The sequence below is a fragment of the Ciconia boyciana genome, chromosome 1 (assembly GCF_034638445.1).
Source record: "Ciconia boyciana chromosome 1, ASM3463844v1, whole genome shotgun sequence".
Taxonomy (NCBI): Eukaryota; Metazoa; Chordata; class Aves; order Ciconiiformes; family Ciconiidae; genus Ciconia; species Ciconia boyciana.
Window position 1 is genome coordinate 25,186,638 of NC_132934.1, and position 20,891 is coordinate 25,207,528.

At 40.0% G+C, this 20,891-nt stretch overlaps 1 protein-coding gene across 2 annotated transcripts in view; it reads right to left on the reverse strand.

The window, feature by feature from the left end:
• Positions 1-1,744: 1,744 nt before the first annotated feature.
• LOC140655173 (ADP-ribosylation factor-like protein 8B) overlaps positions 1,745-20,891 on the reverse strand; it is a 28,601-nt gene continuing 9,454 nt past the window's right edge. Inside the window, exons 3-7 of one of the 2 annotated variants that reach the window (XM_072869313.1) lie at positions 10,862-10,935; positions 10,411-10,504; positions 8,188-8,255; positions 4,679-4,749; positions 1,745-2,136 (exon numbers count right to left, since the gene is read on the reverse strand). In XM_072869313.1, coding sequence (XP_072725414.1) covers positions 2,087-2,136; positions 4,679-4,749; positions 8,188-8,255; positions 10,411-10,504; positions 10,862-10,935 — 357 coding nt within the window. In that variant the 3' untranslated portion in view covers positions 1,745-2,086. The remainder of the gene's footprint in view (positions 2,137-4,678; positions 4,750-8,187; positions 8,256-10,410; positions 10,505-10,861; positions 10,936-20,891) is intronic. The other variant, XM_072869396.1, reaches the window with a different exon arrangement.

Sequence of the window (20,891 nt, forward strand, 5' to 3'; positions counted from 1 at the left end):
TACACTTGGTGGTGTGTATACCACATATAGGAAGTTAACTTCTTTGGTCTTCTCCCAAGGAAATACTACATCAAGCAAAGCAAGGGAAAGGTAGGAGCCAGCACTGCTTTTCTCACCAGTGCTATCTTGGAAAACTGACTGGTTCCAATCAACCTGCAAAGAGGTTGTGTCCACACCCACAAAACTCCTGCAGCAAAGGGGCAGAGAGGTCCAGATTAAGGAGTGATGCAGTAAGATTTGACATGGAGCTCCTATGCCAGAAGCATGACCTTGCATGCCATGATAGTAGGTTGGAAGGATGAGGCACTACCGTCAGAAAGCGGAACTACAGGAAGGATATTGAGACCACTGGTACAGAAGTGGCTCTTCTCTTGTGTTGCACGCATAATGACTGCAATTCCAGTGCATTTTGCAACAGCTCTACTTCAAAATTCCATGAGCAACAACAGTGTTCAAAATTCACCACCTTAGCCACCTAATGCTGTTTTTTCAGCATATCAAATGTCACTAGATGGACTGCATGTCAGATTTTGGAAGGTCATTTCCAACATCCCATTTCAGGAACATCCACTATTTACTTATTGACTGAGCACTCAGCACTTAACACATAGTCAAATTATTTTCATGTAACCATAGAAAAATTAGCCTCTCTGGCCAGATTTCTGCAGGTAATACTGCAAACATTTATGAACAAGTGCTATAACCTGACTATCATGTTGTAGTAGCATTCCTGTGACACTCGAGAAAGATTTTATCAAGTCTGTGCAGCATGTTTTAAGCAGCTTATCAGAGCCACTAGCCTAAAAGCATCCTCAAACAGACATGACAAAAAATGTTGCTATTTTTATAGTTCAAGTACTTAAGTGCAGGAACTGCATAAACGACTTATAACCTTTTTAATACTGTAGCAATCAGTTGATTTACCACATCTTTAGACCAGCATCCCAGAACTTCTCCTAGATCTGCAAGTGTCCTTGAAACGCTTGGCCACTGAGCATCTATCTTGCATAAGTTTTAAGTCTATTTACTATTTCTTGACATGAACTTTCCATATTTAACAGAATTTCCAAACTCTCAGAAGAATTTCCATCAGAGTACTTCTAAGTGAAGCACTTGGAAGCAGGTATCTGTAAGATGGTAGCAAAGCATCAAAATTTGAAAAGTGAATTGCTCCTTTAATCTGTTTCAAAAGAACTAATCCTACTTCAGAGCCCAGCTATATTAGGCTGTATACTTGAAAATTCTGCAAGGTTCAGGAATGGAAAGAGTAGTCCAGAAGCACTGTGAAAATTATTTCATTTACAAGAAAAATACTTAGGAAATCCATTAATTTGGGGGGTAATAATGTCAGAAAAGATGCACATGATCTCACCTGCTCTCTCTCTGTATCTCGTTCTCAGTTTAAGAGAGAAAAACATCCACTGCAATTCCAGACTACTTCCTTTCCCAATAGAGAAGGACAGGATTGTCTAGAATTTGTTTTATTTTCCAATTCCCAAAGAATATTCGCATGAATCATTTACATTATTGACTGGAAAATCTAGATAACTACAAATACACAACTTTGGAAATAACTTCTCACCAATCGGAGTATTTGAAAGTGTTCTGACTAACAGCATTTTGTTCAAATAAGATGCTTTTAATTATCGTTTTAATTGATTATTGATACTTAACTACAGGTGCTTGCAGGGAAAACATTCTGTATGAATAATTATATGATACATTCCAAAAAACCAGTCATATCTGTTTCCACTGTGCAGTTTATTCAGTTCCAAATTAGAAAAAAATTACTAAGTATTTGACAGTTCACATGCATAAACTCAAACTTTTCAGCCCCAAAAAGTATTGAATTCTTTCAGTCTTGTATTAAGGCGTTCAGGAATTTCACCTAGGCAGACAAATATCTGGATTTTTAAAAGAAGAACCAAAATAGAGAGACAAGCTATAACTCAGTTTTACTTCTGTTAACAAATACGACCAAAGTGAGTCCTGGTAGTACACAGTTGCATTCTTTATCTTTTCAGTTGTGTATAGCTGATAGGAGTCAAAGTGACTGGGAAAGAGTTATCTTCAGCAAAAGTTTTCTTCAACAGTGTCTTGACTTGGAGTGCTGAATAAGCCATTGTAATGTTATGTCTGCCAGGACAGATAGATAAAACAAAATGAAACACTCAACAGCCTGTTTGCAGAGTGTAAAAGGACAACAGAACACCAGCAGGTTAATACAAATAAATAAACCCCAAACAAATCCCAGAAACCACAGGCTCTCATTTATACCTAATTAAAAATTCAGTACTTAAAACTCCAGGTAGGGTTTTTTTCTGTTGTTTGTTTGTTTTTAAATTATGTGCATTTTGTATTCTTGAAATATAATGACTGACATAAAGTTCTCTAAGCCACAGATGAAGAACTGTTGGAAAAGCAAAGATTTAAGATGACCATAAAATGAACTGTAAAATCCAGACTAGAATGAAATGCAGTGTGAGAACAAAGGCAGAAATACACAACCAGAAGGAAAGAGAAGGGTAAACATGTGACAAAGCATTAAGAAGCCATTTAGGTAGGTTGTAGGAGTCCAAGATCTCTGAAAGACATGCAACACTGGACTAAAATTTGATAGCTGAAACTGGTACCCCTCCTGATAAAATCTAATACATTGGGCTGAAAACTGCAGCAGTTCACAAACTGATTCATGAGCAGATTAGACGTTTTTGCCTCAAGGCAGTAACATCTGTCAGGGAGGTAGGAAGGATGTCAGGGGGCAGCAACAGCTCTAGCCTTCAAATTTAGATTTGTTGCCACATCTGTCCTAAGTTCAAAACAGCGCTCCATGAATATCCTGGCAGACCAGCTTAGGCACTGAGACTGCAGACAAAAGCATCCCACAGCTTCTAAGACAAAGCCAATAACTATATACTCATCTTCCACAGTCTCTCAGGACACAGAAACTGGCAGCCTTACACCTACACCTCCTGATGAGACCACTTAGCTAGGCTGCAGTTTGCACTGAAAAACGACTATCATCTCATTCAACTGCATTGACATCAATCAAAAATGCAGAGGAAGAAGACAGCTCCCAGTCTTCTCCTTAACAGCCTAGTAGTTTCATCACTTTAATAAGCTAAATATATTTTCATTATAGTTTTTCATTATAAATGATATTTTCCAGTCCCTTGATCTCCCTAGGTTCTTGCCCAACCTCTTTTCAGTTTCTCAAGGTCTTCCTCAAAATATGGCACACAGTGCTCCAGTAATGCCCGCAGTTCCAAACACGTGATATACGCAGTCTGCTCCCATTTGTTGTTTCTTTGGGCAAATATTCAGGAACCAGGTTAGCCTATCTAGGCACAATGTTACACTGGAAGATAGTTGACTGATTCTCAGTTAGGATTTGAGTCTTTTTCATCACTGCTCCCAGGACTTCCACAAGTAAGTGATCTACATGGTTCTGCATTAGTGATCATTCTTTTCATTACTTTCCCATTTGCAAATTTTAGCATGCTTTTTTTGCATGCTTTTCTCCTCCAGGCCATCCATATAAATGAACCAGGATCAAACCTATTTTCTCCAGGATCCTCTCAGAAATTAGGTTATTTTTACCAGTTTCTAGTCACAATACCACTTTTGAGCTCCTCCACTGCAGCCTTGCCAACTTGATGAGGATCAAGCACTGCATTTCTAAAACCTCAGTCACCTTCACTGCCCTTCACCTATGCAGATAATCCTGACTATGTCATCTTCCTCAGTCCTTATATCCCAAAGTCTAATCTTCCCGATTGTAACAGTACATTCTGTGTATTTCCCTCACTCACACAGAGAGAACTGTTGCATCCCAAGCTGCAGCAAACCTGGGCCTGGTCTCCTTCAAACCAACATACCCAAATCGCGTACACTATTTCCAAAAGAAGCCCTTGCTGCCTAACATGTCCCTGCACACAGCTGAAATCTGCCACAGCTCTCTGAAGCCCAGGTGTCATGGCACAGAGGCAGCATGCCCCCAGGCAACTGCTGCTGCTGCCTAAGCCTGTGCTGCACCCTTTTCCTGCCCTGTGGAGGGAAGGGAGGGGGAGAACATGACAGAGGAAAGGAACAGGAAAGTGGAAGGAAGCGGGGGGGGGGACAGAGAGTAAAGGGCAAAAAGCAAAGGCAGATGGAAGACAACTTCATGGGGCTTTTACAGGCCCTCGCTGACTTCAGGATACACTCTCTGCATCTCCAGTAGGACAAAAGCACTAGGCCCTCAGTTTGAGGAACATCGCCATACGGCCACATGCATGTAAGGCCTGCTTACAAAGTAAAATCATGTATGGAGCGAAACACCAAAATTTTTTATCACCTAATAACTGGAAGGTGTTCATATCCAGTTACTATTTTTTCAAAAGTAACAGTTTTTGTGAGGGATTCAATTACTTTGGGTTTTAAATATGCTTTTCCAAGGCCCCTGTCAAATTAATTTCTTAACTTCTCATGGAACTAAGCAATTCTACAAGTGACTTTTAAATTACATGTAATTCTATGTTAAAACAAATACAATTGCATGCAATATTTGCAACAAAATCTTTCAAAGTAAACTGAGATTTTCAGTTATATATTGGAGTTAGATATTAAAATCTCATTAACATTTTTAACATCTGATCCAAAGTATATGCTGATGATGCTGTAAGAAAAATAAGCTTACCAATGTTATCCTTCTCTTTACAGGAAATAGAATAGCAACAGATTTCTCTGTCTTGAATAGCTGAAAGGTTTCTACAGAAACAAAAATAATAAAATAAGTAATGTTATAAGTAATGTTATAACTCCACAAAAACTGACAACAGAAATTTCCATTAAATTACATGTTTTCTACTTTTTACTCAGTGGGTTCAATTCTATCCTCAGGTATTAAATTTTTAAACTATGCTGCTGCACACAAAAAACTCCACATTTCTTAAACTATAAAGATTAAAAGGTTATAGAGTCATTTCACAAAAATTCAAATTTCTCATTAAGTCAGTGTAACAGCGAATAATAAAAACACAGAAATCCATGAGCTGAAAATAACATTACCATGTCTTAGCATTCACCTTTTACTCTTTTCACTTAGAATTCAGCGTTTTTATCTCTAGTAACTCTTAAAATCAAATAACAGTACTCAAATGATCACAACATTAATCTCCAGGATGTTTATTATATCATACTTAAATACACCAGATCTGATTCCTACTGAAAGGATGCCTCTACATTTAGGAAGAAACTGATTCTTAATTAACTTCTGTTTCTTTCTGGGAATTTCCCTATCCCCCTCAGAGTTTCTGAGCACTTTGTTATTTTTTCATTTATTTATCTTCACACAAGTGATACAGACATACAGGAAACAGATTACATTCCTGGAGCAGATGGGGAGTGGAAGCACCGAGAAGGAAAGAGTCTTGAGATCACACAAGAGACTCTAATAAAGAAGAAAACTAAATAGTGACCTCCCTGGACTTCAGGAGAGCAGATGGCCTCTTCAGGGATCTGCTTGGAAGAGTCCCATGGGATAAGGCCCTGTAGCGAAGAAGGGCCCAAGAAAGCTGGTTAATATTCAAGGATCATCTCCAAGCTCAAGAGCAGCCCATCCTAATGAGTCTGGAAAAAAAGCCAGGGGACATTAAGTGGATAACGATGAGCTCCTGGCAAAACCCAGACACAGAAAGGAAGCATACAGAAGGTGGAAGCAGGGACAGGTAACCTGGGAGGAATACAGAAGCATTGTCCAAGCACGCAGAGACACAGTTAGGACAGCCAAAGCCCAAGTGAAATTGGATCTCGTGAGGGATGTCAAAGGCAACAAGAAGGGCTTCTATAAGTACGTAAGTGACACATGGAAGACAAGAGAAAATGTGGGCCCATTGCTCAATGAGACAGGGGACCTGGTTACACAGGACATGGAAAAGGCAGAAGTACTGAATGCCACCTTTGCTAGCAAGATTAGTCTTCAGGAATCCCAGGCCCCAGAGACCAGAGGGAAAGTCTGGAGCAAGGAAGTTGTACCCGTGATGGAAGAGGATCAGGTCAGGGAATACATAAGCAAACTGGACATAGAGAAGCCCATGGGCCTTGGTGGGATGTGCCTATGAGTGATGAGGGAGCTGGCTGATGTCATTGTGAGGCCACTTTCGATAACCTTTGAACGATCATGGCGACTGGGAGAGATGCCTGAAGAGTGGAAGAAAGCAAATGTCTCTCTTACCTTCAGAAAGAGCAGGAAGGAGAACTCAGGGAACTACATGACAGTCAGCCTCACCTCAATCCCTGGGGAGCTGATGGAGCAACTAATCCTGGAAACCATTTCCAGGCATGTGACGGACAAGAAGGTGATCAGTAGTCAGCATGGATTCACAAAGGGGAAATCATGCTTGACCAACTCGATAACCTTCAGCAATGAAATCTACAGCTTGGTAGATGAGGGGGGAGCAGTGGATATTGTGTACCCTGACTTCAGTAAGGCTTTTGACACTGTCTCCCATAATATCCTCCTGGACAAGCTGAGGAAGTATGGGCTGGATGAGCAGACAGTGAGGTAGACTGAAAACTGGTTGAACAGTTGGGCCCAGAGGGTGGCCATCAGTGGCACGAAGACTAGTTGAAGGCCAGTAACCAGCAGTGTACCCCAGGGATCAATACTGGGTCCAATCCTGTTCAACATCTTCATTAATGATCTGGATGATGGGGCAGAGCGTACCCTCAGCATGTTTGCTGATGACACAAAACTAGGAGGAGTGGCTGATACAGCAGAGAATTATGCTGCCATCCAGAAGGACCTCCACAGGCTGAAGAAATGCGCTGACAGGAACCTCATGCAGTTCAACAAGGGGAAGTGCAAAGTCCTGCCATTGGGGATGAACAACCCCAGGCACCAGTACATGCTGGGGGCCGATGTCTGGGAAAGCAGCTTTGTGGAAAAGGACCCAGGGGTCCTGGTGGACACCAAGTTGAACATGATCTAGCAATGTGGCAAAAAAGGCTAATGGTATCCTGGGCTGCCTTAGGAGGAGTGTTGCCAGCAAGTCAAGGGAGGTGATCCTTCCTCTCTACTCAGCACTGGTAAGGCCATACCTGCAGTGCTGTGTCCAGTTCTGGGCTCCCCAGTACAAGAGGGGTGTGGAGCTACTGGAGAGAGTCCAGTGAAGGGCCACTACAATCATTAAGGGACTGGATCATCTCACATATTAGGAAAGGCTGAGAGAGCTGGGACTGTTTAGCCGAGAGAAGAAAAGGTTCAGGGGGGATCTTATTAATGTATACAAATACCTGAAGGGAGGCTGTAAAGAAGATGGAGCCCAGTGACAGGGCAAGAGGCAATGGGCACAAACTGAAACACAGGAGGCCCCCTCTGAACATAAAGAAACACATTTTACCTCTGAAGGTCACTGAGCACTAGCACAGGTTGCCCAGAGAGGTTGCAGAGTCTCCATCCTTGGAGATACTCAAAAGCCACCTGGACACAGTCTGGGGCAATCAGCTCTAGGTGGCTCTGCTTGAGCAGGTGGGTGGACAAGATGACCAGAGGATCCTTCCAACCTCAGCCATTCTGTGTTTCCTAAGTCCCAGTTTAGTTGCTTAGCCTTTGGACCATCCTTCTATACTGAAATTTCACATCACTTCACTTCCTACTGATTAAAATTACATTATTTGAGACATAGAATCCTATTCTGCAAAACTAGTGCTACACTGGCCATTTTTACAATATTGTATATTTCCTTTACAATTACCCTTACAATGCATCAATTTAAGTTAGTTTCAGTAATCCATAAGTATATGCTTTGGATACATGCCAAAAATATCTGAATTGCTTAAATTTACAGACAATAGTTTGAAATGGTTCTAATGCCATTTGAGCATTAAACTGCCACTGCAACGTACTCTGAAAAGTGTAAGTGAGCCTATTACTATCTATAGCAGTTGTATCTTCAGTGGTGGGAAAACAGGATTATCTGAAACACCTTTATACAACCGAAATAATAATCAAGAGAGGTTCAAATCTACTGCAGTCAGTTATCAGCCTACATTGCTATTTCAGCTGCCAGCAGAGCTTGAAGTGGAGTATCTGCGAATGTAAAATGGAATCTCTTATAGCTAGTTATTGCCATAGACTACCAACAATTTTCTCTTACATACCAAATTTCACAGTGCCTCAGCTTTTTACACAGGCCAGCTACTTACAATTTCTCAATTAACTGCTTTTCATCCAGTGCACCTGGGAGGTCTCTTTTATTTCCAAGGACTAACACCTGAAAGAAATCATTCATATTCATGTTAAATCCAGGAGCAATAAAAGTTTTTTTTTGTCTTTAATCATTTGTTGGCATTATTTTGGATCTTGCAGCTAAGTATTTAGAACGCAATAGCAGACATATTCAAAATGATCAATGACTGTGGGATCATCATGGAAATCCCGCTCCTAGTCAGGGTCAGATGCTGGGTGCACACCCTCTGAAAACTGGATCCAATTATTTCTGGGTGCATCAATATCAGAAGTCTCCTCTGGAAGTGCATCTCTCCATTCTGGATGGCATTATGGGATGGCATCAGACTGCATGCAACTAAACCTGGAGAGTATGCACCAGGTGCACTCAAGCCACCAACGGACATTCAGTTCACAGGACCAGACTAATGTTAATCAAAAGTAGGGACCCAGCAGTAGAGGCTGGGTCCTCAAGATCCAGACATGATTCTCTCTACAGTTTTGCTCCCCTGCTTCTTAATACTGACAAACGAAACAGCCAGGCATCCAAACCACGTATCACCCAAGCACCAGCCAAATGACTGATCCCTCTCCCTCCACTTTGAACATCCATGGTAGAAATCAGAAAGGCAGCCATTAGGAATAAAGTCTGAGAAATGCAGAAAATTTACTGAATAGATGCTGGAACTTAAGAGTTCCTATGCAATACTTAAGGCTTCAAGTATAACTTAAGGTCAGATAAATGGATTGAGCACATTCTAAGATAAAGTAAGCAATGGAAGGTTTTTCTAACTATGATTGCATTACTGTTTTCCAGATGCATTACAATTCTGAGTCAAGACTGTCCCGTTATTTCCCATGAATCTGGAACACATTAAAACTCATTACTTGCAGTCTCAGATTAATAAAGCGACCTTAAAATCTATAATGCCAAAGCCCAAGTACAATAAATTGAAGGAAGTTCAATACTAGTTACTACCTATGAAATAAAAGTAAGTAAAAAATACATTACTGCACCTTGGAAATTACCGTGCTGGTCAGGTTGGGCAATTGAAATGTGATATTATAACATATAAAAGGAAAGGAACTTAATTAAATACTTCTGAAGATATGAGAGATCTATCATTTCAGGAAGGAAAAGTGAGAAGTAAAACAGGATGTGAAGACAGCACAAAGGACAGACAATGTCACTCACCATGAATAGCGTGACTACAGATTTCTGTAGAATTTGTTCAATATGTACTTAACATATAAAAACACAATAATAATAGCAAACTTTATCAAAAAGAGGGAGAGTCACTTGAAAAACTCTCCTTCGAGAACGGATGTGCGAGAACTTCATTCTCACAGTGATTTCATGTTGGCTGTCTACTCATCCTCAAACGACTTCGATCACTTGCATTGGCCAAGTGTCCAAATATTTGCTTTCATAAAAGGGGCCAAGCAAGAGCCATCAAGTTGTAAGTAACTTCTTCCTGATTTGTATGTACCATTGTTTTCTTTCTTATGATCAAAGGTATGAACTCTTGCTTGGTGATGTCAGCATCAAAGATTAGTGCTAACCGGATGGATTCCTACTAGGTCTAAATTGGCAGATTACATTTAATTAAACCAACGTTAGCCTCCACCTCCATAATTCCTCACTAGAATTTCAGCAGAATATACTATTCTTTGACATTTCCTACTGGAGAACAGATGCATATTTATATTTTTTCCACACAGTCTAGTTTGAAAAACTAAAAAGTTGAGAAAAAGAAAAAGTCAGGACACATAAAACTCAAGCTCCTCCACAATCTCTGGAAGCAGAGGACACTATTTGATGTTAGCATCTGCCAATCTTCAGAAAGACAAATCTCACATGCCTTAAGATACTGCCAGAAACATATCTGGGTCACTGGTTCGACCCCAGCCAACAAGGGGACTGACAGGAAGTAATTACTGTCTGATAACGCCACATGTGAAAATGATTTTTTTCCAAATCTATTCTGAACTTTAGACGAGAAAATGTACAAACACACTGCGGCACTGATAAGATGCCTAGTCCTCTGAAAAAATGCCACAATAATTTTTGTAAGAGCACTCAATGTATCAAGGCTGCATCATATTTAAGCTAGTATTTTCAAGAGTCCAGAGGAACCAATTCATGAGGATTTAGGCTACACTGTCTACATTCAGGTAAGAATAATAATCAAAATACTTACTGGAATTCCATGCAATTGTGGCTTATCTATCAAACTGTGTAGTTCATTCTTTGAAGCTTCTACTTTTTCTAAGTCTGCTGCATCCACCATGTAACTGCAATGGGAATATAGTTATTTATGGTATTGTCCATCACTTGCAGAAAGTTGCATTAAAACATCTGAAATGTGACAAATGTGTTCTCATTGACAACAGCATTAGAACAGTCCTGAGTTGTATAAGCCCTGTATTTATTAATATAGGAAGATACAGAATTAAATACGGGCTGTGGGGAAAAAATGGCCTGGAACATGCAATTACTTATCTATCTGGGTTGCTGGATGTGTAAAACACACTACTTTTATCGTGTTGGGCCTTCTTACGTGATGGAGGTGGACAGGAAGAAAAGCATATCTATATTAATAATACATTTTTAAAAATACATTTTGTATCAGCATACACAAGAAAACTTACACAACCGCATTGACTCCTCTGCAATAACGCTCCCACATGCTTCGAAACCTTGGCTGCCCTCCAATGTCCCATACCTGGAAAAGGTAAGAACACCCCAACCCCAAAACGTTTTTGAACTATACAGTACTAACAGAACAGAACAAAAGAACTCTTACATACAGCATGCAGGTTGTACTGACAATGCCTAAATGCAGGCAGTTTTTTAAGTGACCTTCCTCAAGAGACTGGTCTTCTCAGCCCCTTCCAGTCAACAGAGGGGGACAGGCACATTCAGAGGGCAAGTCAGTCCTGTGACATTAACAGCTCCAAATGTCCATTTGGAGAACGCCACCCTTTCCCACTCACTGCAAGAAAAGTCTTACTCAGATACCAAAGTGAATTATTGCAAATACACAGTCTAAAACCCAGAAAGAATAGCATCATTGTATGAAAACAGTTATGAAGTTGCATTTTTATGGGGCATGGGATACCTGAGTTAAGAATGTGTCAGGCCTTCAGCAGGATAAAGACAGATATTAAGTAAATAAAGAGTTGGCTGGAGAGCAGATTGAGTCCACGTAAAGGATGACATACCCGAGGGAGCTCCAATACCTCCACAGCTCTCCCATTTGTTCATCAAATGTGCTTTAAAAGACACATGGATTAACTGATCAGAACCAGAAAGGAAACAGTAGTGTAGGGTAGGCCTGAAGTGACTAATCAGTGAATCTTAAGGAAAGAAAGATCAAATTCTGCTTGGGATTTTATAAAGCTCCAATCCTGCAAATACTTATGCTATTAGTGTCTGGTGATCCCACTGAATTCCTTATCGTTAAAAGGCCAGCATGTTATTTGTCTGTACAGGAGTTACTTATTCTGCTTTGCTTGCAAAAATTCAGTGTTTTTGGTGGATGACAATAATCTTGTTTCAAAACTGTTTCCAAGATCAAAATACCAAGGAAAGGATCTAAATCATGCAGGCAAGGGCTCCATGATGATGTAGCTGTTGCAGCTACATCCAAAGACAGTCAGCTGTGTTACAAGTGACACACCTATTAAAATAATTATGAACAATGAAAAATAAAAGGAATGGATTTCTTCCTATGTCAAGGACAAAGAGAAGTAATTCTTTCTTATTTTAATCAGATTTAGCTATCAAAACAATATGTACAATATACTAGATCTAGGAGGCATATCTATTACAGCACAAACTAAATTTGGAAGTAACATACACAGAAGCAAAATTTTCTTAAGAGTTGTTTTCATATTTATACTTTATAAATCCAAACATATTAAACTTGCTGTGGCAACAGACTTGCACAAAAGAGCAAGACTTAAAAGACCCTTGGGATAAGGCCTGTGGACTCTATTTTTAATTCCACAATCCATAAACCATATTTATGTATCAATTTCTCTATAATTTTCAACACCTTATGTTCATATTTTAGAAAAAAATATTTCCCAATTCACCATTAAAATAATTCCGATTGATATCTTACTGTTCCTTCTAGCATAAAATTAGTATATCATCTAAATGTAGATTGCCTTTGATCCCCTTTATAAGATCAAGAATTTTACATATGAAAGAAAGTTGAGTGAACTTCTGACCATGAACTAGGTATCAATTTTATCTGCACTGACATTTGAAGTGCTGTTTCAAAAGTCTTAAAGACTTTTAAAAGCTTGAAAGAGATGAGTACACAGTTCAGTATTATGGTTAGATGACAAACCTCACACCAACACTAATTATTCTAATAACTCATCAGGACCTTGAAACTATCATTAACCATCTGGTGCACATCTGTGTGTCTGGAAAAAGAAACTAAATTATTTTCTTGGTAGATCAGAGAAGAAAGAAGGGGAAAGAGGACAGAAGGCCAGTAGTAAGATCAGACTTTTGGAGACTGACAGCGATTATTCCTGGTAGCCACAAAAATCTACAAGATTATGTAGCCTGGACTAATCACAAAATAAATAATACAAGATGAAGAAATACTGTTTTTGTCCTTGTTTGATGATATACTATATCTATACTATATTAAATTGCACTGCAGAACAAGTATTATTCTCATTAGGAGAAAAAGTCACCTTGAAACAATGGAAAGATAAGTCATTTCCAGTCAGTTTCCCTAATAAGGCTTACAGCTATTCATTAAAGTACAACGTGAAGGACACAAGATAGACTAGGTGTTTTTAATAGTGCTTGGGAACCCAGTTTACGTCAATATATTAAGTTATAATTACCTGAAATAGGGAAAGAAAATAAATGCATGAAATAAAAAAATCTCCACCTCTCTGCCTATGAAATTAAAATGGTGCTAGCAGTAGCTTTCTAATACTCATTATTATATTGAATAGCAAATGACAGAGTTAACTACTTCATTCAAAACACAAATCTCTGCCCCAAACCATTTCCACTGTACATGACTGAACAGACAGGACTGGGAAAATACAAGAGGCACCCAGGAAGGAAAGGGGAGAGGTCTTAGCGTGAAAGAAGTTTTCTTGCATGAGCCTTGTATGTTTTGTACATCATCTATTTTTGTATCCCAGTATTTAATACACAGGTAAAAAGTATATTCTGGGTGTGAACTGAGAGACAGGAGACAGGAGACTTTAACAACAGAACATACAGCTAGCTATAAAAAGAAGTTTATTTTGTCTGGGTGTTTTTAAAAAGGGACGGGACTTCAAATTGCTCCCATGGCTTTCACTGGCCCCTCAGGAATAAAAACTTCATAATATTTAAGAGGTAATTTTATCCCTAGAAGACCAGCTGATTTTAAGAATCAGAAAATGCCTACAGAATGACCAAACCAAACAGAGAAAAAGTTTCTTTGATACCCAGTACCATGGCCTCACAGGAGATTAAAATCTCAAGGAATTGTTGTTTAGGCTCGGTCTCAAAGGCATACATCTTATTTCTACTGCATTTTATAAATCACTATTTTATTTGCTCCTGTCTACTCCTATAGAGCAGCAACTCTTATCGTGCTTGCAGGTCTACACTCTCATAAAATAATGCAATGTTTTAATTTGTAAACTAGATTAATCACCATACTTTGGAATCATCATTTACCATAGTGCTTATACTTACCTGTTAAATCAAATTCTTCTAAAACAGGAATCTCTCTGGATATCTCTCTTGTTCAGTTTCTTCATGTGGATCTAAGGCTCCTTCTTAAGACCACAGCTACTGGCTATGTTTAAGGAGCAAATCCTTTTTTTTTTTGCACAGAGGTATATCATGAGAGTGGAGCAAAAATGCAGCTGGGGAGTAGGTTCAAAGGTTTTCGAAAGCTTTCAGTTACAGGAAGGCTCATTAACACTCTAGTTGTGTTTCTTTCAATTAGCTTATATTGTGAGAAGGCTTGACGGTTAATGAGAAAGTTACGGGAAAAGTATTTTCTAGATGTCAGTTTTACATGTTTTGTCAGACATGCTGGGTAGGATATTTCTTGTGGACAGAGATGTGTACAATGACACATTTGTATCTCAATGTCAATGCATGGGTTCAGTACCTACAATCTCACAGTAGTCAGTGAAGCCTAGACAGCTATTCAGCTGACCAGATGCAACGTCTTCTTTAGGATGACAGAATCACACTCTAGGCTTGACAGTACTGACTAGAGCTCCTCTGACTATTATTAAAGGAGCTTAACCCTCATTGCAGACATATAGCTGTTTACATTCAGGCATCTTAATTTGCAAGCTGAATCCAACACTACAAATACTTGAACTCAGAAATATATCTTTCTGCTTGGAAGTATTCAGAAAATATCAGCCACAAAACCTAATATCAGCCACAACAGGTGAGGAAATTCTAAACACAGAAGAGTATTTGGGCAGAATAAGGTAGCACCAGCAACATCCAACACCATGTTGTACACAGACAAGTCCATGTATACCGAGATGTGACTAACAAGCTCAATAGCAGAGAAAGGCCAGGAGGATGTGCAACAGCATGTATGGCTGGGAAAAGGTAATCTAATATTGGTAGATTAGACAAGAAAAGGACGTTCTCCCATGACAGATTTAATCCCATAGAGCAGCTTCCTAGCACTCTCCTCGTGTGTCTCCCTTGCCCTCCACCTCTCAAGCCTGAGCAATCCTGACTGATTCCCAGCATTTATCAATGAGGCAAAGCTGCTGAGGACAGAGCTAACCAGGGACAGCATTTATGGTTCACAGGTGTCCCAACAGGATGCTGAAATAGAACATATGTTTATGTAAACTGCAGATAACTTCAAGCTGGGAGTGGATAAAAAGATCAGAATCCTAAAGTATCTGGACCTACTAGAGGGATGGTCTGAAATAAGGCAGCTGAAATGTAACACACACAAGTTCAAAATGCTACATTTGGACAGAGGGAACCAAATGCACTAGCACAAAATGGATAATAACCAGGTAGAGGTTAAGGACAAAAAGCAGGACAAAAAGCCTGAGCAGTTCACAAACTAACTATGTGTTTCAACAGTGTTGCAGATCTTAAATCAGAATGTATTAGCAGAAGCATCTTATGTACAATTTTGGAAGTATGTACTGCCCTATCCTCAGTGTCAGGGAGGCTCTGGCTTTGAGCATGTCTATACAACAGACAGAAAAATTTGAAAAAGTCCAGATGAGAAAAGAAAAGGTGAGAAGAGATTTTGAAAATATGACCTATAAAGAGGGGAGGGGGGAGCAAAACCAGTGTTTCCCAGGAAATGGCTACCAGATATAGAAGAAAAAAGCAGCTCAATTTGTGATGATGGCAACTCGCGTCAGATATTAGGAAAAAAGCTTTCTAACACGTAGAGTGAAAGAACATTGTACAAAACAAGGGATATCATAGAACCTTCTTCATGGAAGAACAAATTTTAAGAAACAATTAGCTAAGATATTTGCGTAAATACCTGATTCATCTCAGAGCACGAGCTTGGTTTAGGTGATTCCTTGAGATCAACTCTTGGTCCTCATTTTTAGGAGTCCTAACAGTTACCCTGAATGACTGGTGAGATATTCAACACTGCCTGTTCTGCCTCAGGACACTGGCTTCTGGCCCCATGTGTTTGTCCCGACCACTGTAGAGGTTCCTATCTAATGCATGATCCTGTCTCACACTGCAGCGCACAACTCTCAGCACAGATACAGTCTCCAGAGCTTCTTTTCCCAAACTATCAGATAGGAGAGTGCTTTCATACTTTTCCTTCTCAGTTGATCATTGAGTAATTCTGAGTATGCTCCATACTTATTCTCTGAGCCACTCTCTAGCCCTCATTTACCTCCTTTTCACAGAATCACAGAACCACTGAGGCTAGTGGGAGCCTTTGGAGATTGTATAGTCCAGCTCACGCTGATCAAAGCAGACTGCTCTCAGACTGCTCCAAGGATGGAGACTCCAGAACCTGCCTGGGGAACCTGTTCCAATGTTCAATCACCCTCACAGTAAAAAAACACTTTTTCTTATGGTTTAAATGGAATTTCTCATATTTCAGTCTGTTCCCATTGCCACCTGTCTTGTCACTGGGCACCACTGAGAAAAGGTTGGCTACATCTTCTGGCTACATTGATGAGATCTCCCTGAGCCTTCTCTTCTCTAGGCTAAACAGTCTCAAATATCTCAGCACCTCCTCATATGTGAGATGATCCAGTCCCTTAATGATTGTAGTGGCCCTTCACTGGACTCTCTCCAGTAGCTCCACATCCCTCTTGTACTGGGAAGCCCAGAACTGGACACAGTACTCCAGGTATGGCCTTACCAGTGCTGAGTAAAAGGGAGGTGACAGACTGTCCTGTCATGCAAACATGACTGAACTCTCCCTCCTGGAAATGCTCACAGCTTCACAGCCTCTCCCTCTGCTCCAAGTGGGCAGGAGTTTCATATATCCCAAAGACAGAGGGGGTTTTATTTTACATAAAGCCCTCTCTCTTAAAAACCCGGCTTGGTGTATTGGGGTTGCGTGGCAAGGGTTTTTTACCTCCCTTGACCTGCTGTCAAAGCTCTTCCTAATGCAGCCCAGGATGCCGTTGGTCTCTCTGCTGCAAAGGTACACTGCTCGCCAATGGTCAACTTAGTGTCCACCAGGATCCCCAAGTCCCTTTCTGCAAAGCTGCTTTCCAGCCAGTCAGCCTATAGTGGTGCCTGGGGTTGATCCTTCTCAGGTGCAGGACTTTGTACTTTACTTTAACTTCATAAGGGTCCTGTCAGACCATTTCTCCAGCCTGTTGAGGTCATTCTGGATGGCAGCAGCATAACCCTCTGCTGTGTCAGCCACTCCTCCCAGTTTTGTATGATGAGCAAACTTGTTGAAGGTGCACCATGTCCCATCAGCCAGGTCACTAATGAAGATGCAAAACAATCCCTGGGGTGTAGCACTAGTAACTGGACTTCCTGCTGTGGATCACAGCCCTTCTGAATCCAGCAGTACAGCTTTTCATTACACACAACTATCATAAATCACTGGGACATCCCACAAAAAATTTTCTTTATAGAAACAACCACTTTGACTTGAAATCAGCCCAGATACGGTACAGCCTTTTCAGTGCGACCTCAGCCATATGGAATAGCCAGTACTTGCTGAAACACTGCTGGAGCTATACAGGCAGTACACACAGAGGCTTGTATTACTGCACGACACATGAGATGGTGACATGACAGGTAAGATGTTTTTTAATTGCTGCTGAATAGCAGGATGAAGCATTACAAAGCAAGAGGATTCTGTTTCTATGAGGATGTCTGGAGACTTGAAAACTCTACTATCCAGAGGAGGGAGGAGAGATGCAACCAAGGAAGCTGGAAGAGGAAGACACAGAGCCGGGATACTCCTCCTCCTCCCTCTCTGCCACATCTGAGCAAATAGCAAGAGGCTTGGCTTCGCCCTCCAGCAGACTGGCCTGCACTGGCCCGGGCTGCAGCTCCCGTGGAAGGACGCTGGCCTCTAGTGGTGACAGCTGTGGTGACCGCAGCCCAACCTCCGCAGCTCCCGTCCCCGGAGCAGCAGTCACTGCTCCCCCCGGACTGCAATATCCAGGGGGGTGCAGAAACTGGCTGGCGGTGCTATTTTAAGAAAACGAAGTGCAAGAGCAAGGAAAATGAAGCTGCTGCATTGCCTGCGCGTATGCATGTCTTCTGTTGCTCTATTTCTTTTTTATACCCAAGACTATCCTAAGACCATCACTGAGAGAATCAAAGGTTGATTAGTTGGAGCTTCACAATCATTTAAAACAGCAGTTCATGATGCATGTCTTCTGAGGCTCTCGAAATTTGCTTTGTTAAAATAAATTTTTTAGCTACTGTCTAGCTTATTGAACAGTACATCTCACCAAGGCAAAAAGATTACTAATTCTGAGCTAATCCAAAAATAGAGCAATCCCATCAAAATCAAATCACTCAGGAAACAAAACTTGCTTGGAATTAAACTCCCAAATTAATTTACTCATAGATTTTTTTGTCATAAAAACGTGATAGCCATCAGTTTCATTATGAACTTCATCAAAATAGTTGTAACAGATCCGTAACTTGTAGTACATTAGGTATTTTGATGCTGGAAATCATCCTGTAATTTAATACCTCAACCACAACCTAAAAATCCATAGTTTCCTGCTTAGACTTCAAATGCTGCGTGGTAAAATCTTTCCTCTTTGCCTCCTCTTTTTTTGGAAATAATAGGTGACAAGTTTTATGAAATATACTGACAAGCCAAAATTTGACAATTCATGGTTAAAGCTGACAGCTTTACATTTCTGATCACACTCAACTTCAATTAAAGACCACGTGAAATTGGCATCTTCCTACAAAATGTTTAGGCCTGCATAAATCAGTGTTTTTCTTTCAGTGTGGTTCAAATAAATACTCATACGCACAAGCATGCCAGCAATGATACTTTTATACTCTAGGATTAGAGACTAAATATGAGAATAAATCTGCTAGCTTCTGGAAATGACTGCCAAAATAGGAATAAAGTAAAGAAGACCATGGGCTCCTTAGTTCTTGTTGCCTTCTGGAATTGTATGTAACCTGGAGATAGAACTGTAGTCAAGAAACCAGGCAGTGATGCTGCACTACCACAGTACTTCCTTCTTAGTGGTCTTCCCCAAAGTCTGGCAAAAAACAGATACAGGATTAGTATCACCTACTTGGTGTTGCAACTTTCTTTGCCTAAGGTGATCAGTCTTAGCCTTCTGGAATGCCACTTTTTCACCTGATGACTTTTTGACTCAGACAGTTTCTCAGCCTCCCTCTTACAGTAAGTTTAATGGATTCTGTTTTGCAGTGTCCCGAGACGTTTGAAAAAGGTCAGACGCAAGACCTATCTGCTTACCATGAAGATCATTTCCTGCCATATTTGAAGGACTTCACAGGTTTAGTAAAACAACACTTTATCCAAGAATTTTAATAATAGCTGACAGTTGGATATCATAATATTTCTATGAGAAAGGTAACCTGCTTTGTTGGGATAAAAAGGTTAAAGAAAATTTCACTCTGAATCCTTGTTGACTAGGCTGCAAATAGCTCATCAAAGGATTCCAGCAAGAGGTATCCCCCTCACCATTCGTCAGTCAACAACTTGCCAACAAATTATGTCATTCTTCTCACAGTAAAGTAATTTTGGAAATTTTATCTAGCAATTAGGCTGTAACATTTTAACAGCTTACCTAGATACAGGAATAGTGACGTACAAGTACTTTATCTTGACAGGCTTTTAAGGAAATAAGCATTTATATGTAAAAGCCATATTCCCCTACACCTCTTACTTTCACTGTATGCTGTTGTAGCAGAGAGACCATGAGAACTGGTTAAGATAAATTAACTTCCTGTGCAGATTGGCTTCCAAACCAAGTACTGGTTTTGAAATTAATAAACATAGTAATAATGTTAGCATTATCCCCTCATTCTTAACAACTCTATTATAACTATATATAACATGACTTTTGAGATCAAAGTGTAAAACAAGGCACAGTTCCACAGAAACTCACACACCTCCTCCCTGCATGAACTTGATCTTGCAATATCATCTGCGCAGACAACTCTAGTCAAACTTGTTAGTCATTTCCTTTACCTACTTGAACTATCCTGGCTCAAAAAATACTTTAATTTGAAGAATGTCTACTTGTAAATGACTTTTGTTTGTCTAGTTGAATGAACCATCAACAGCTTTCTAATTTTCTTCCACGTCTGACAATTCTGTAGCAGCATCAGTATAGCCTCCAACTATCCCTATGCTTCCTCTACATGAACTCTAAATCATAGCCTTATTGTTTCTATGAAAAAGACAGAAAACAAAGGAACTGAAAGGAAATTCCTATTCCTGTGGCTTATTTATGAACTATGGTTGAATGTGGTAATTTTTTTATTGACTGTGGCACCTGTAGACTTCTTTGATCAGTGGTAAAGCAAGGCAGATGTGATGAAAAGTGTATGAAACTGACATTTAGGAATAATTAAAATAGAATCCTCTCCTGGATGAATTGGGAAGCATTGCTAAAGCTCAAGTGGAAGGTACTGCTTCAGTACAAATGTACTCTTCTGAAAGAGAAGGGAAGGCTCAGGCAGGAGGACAAAGAATGCCTGCATGCCTGAAAGAACAATAAGAAAAAAATACCTCTTTGAGTAAGTGAAAACTCAAGACAGTTTGACTACTTAAACTGAAACGAACAGCTTTTGCTTGTGAGTCTGCATTTGCTGCTTTGTATCACAATGCTAATCACAATTTTGCCACTGGTCCTGTTCTCCTACACATCTGCCACTGATGTAGAAGAGGTCAAGAAAGCATGGGATAGCCTTAGGATGCATTTGTACTTGTAAGACAGTACCTGTGATGTTCCTGTTGTAAATACACTATTTGACTTGCTGTCATAGCTAGTGCACATGTTAATTTCTGTGTAATAAACAGAATCTTAGGGGAGAAAATCTATACAATTAGCACATCAATCAGACTGTTCTTCAGATATCAATGCCCATTGAATTCTCCATAAATTCTTTCATAACTAATATGAATCATGAATTAATCATAGGGACTAGAAAACTTAACACCATCCAAAGTTCGTAAATCCTAACAATATAGCATTA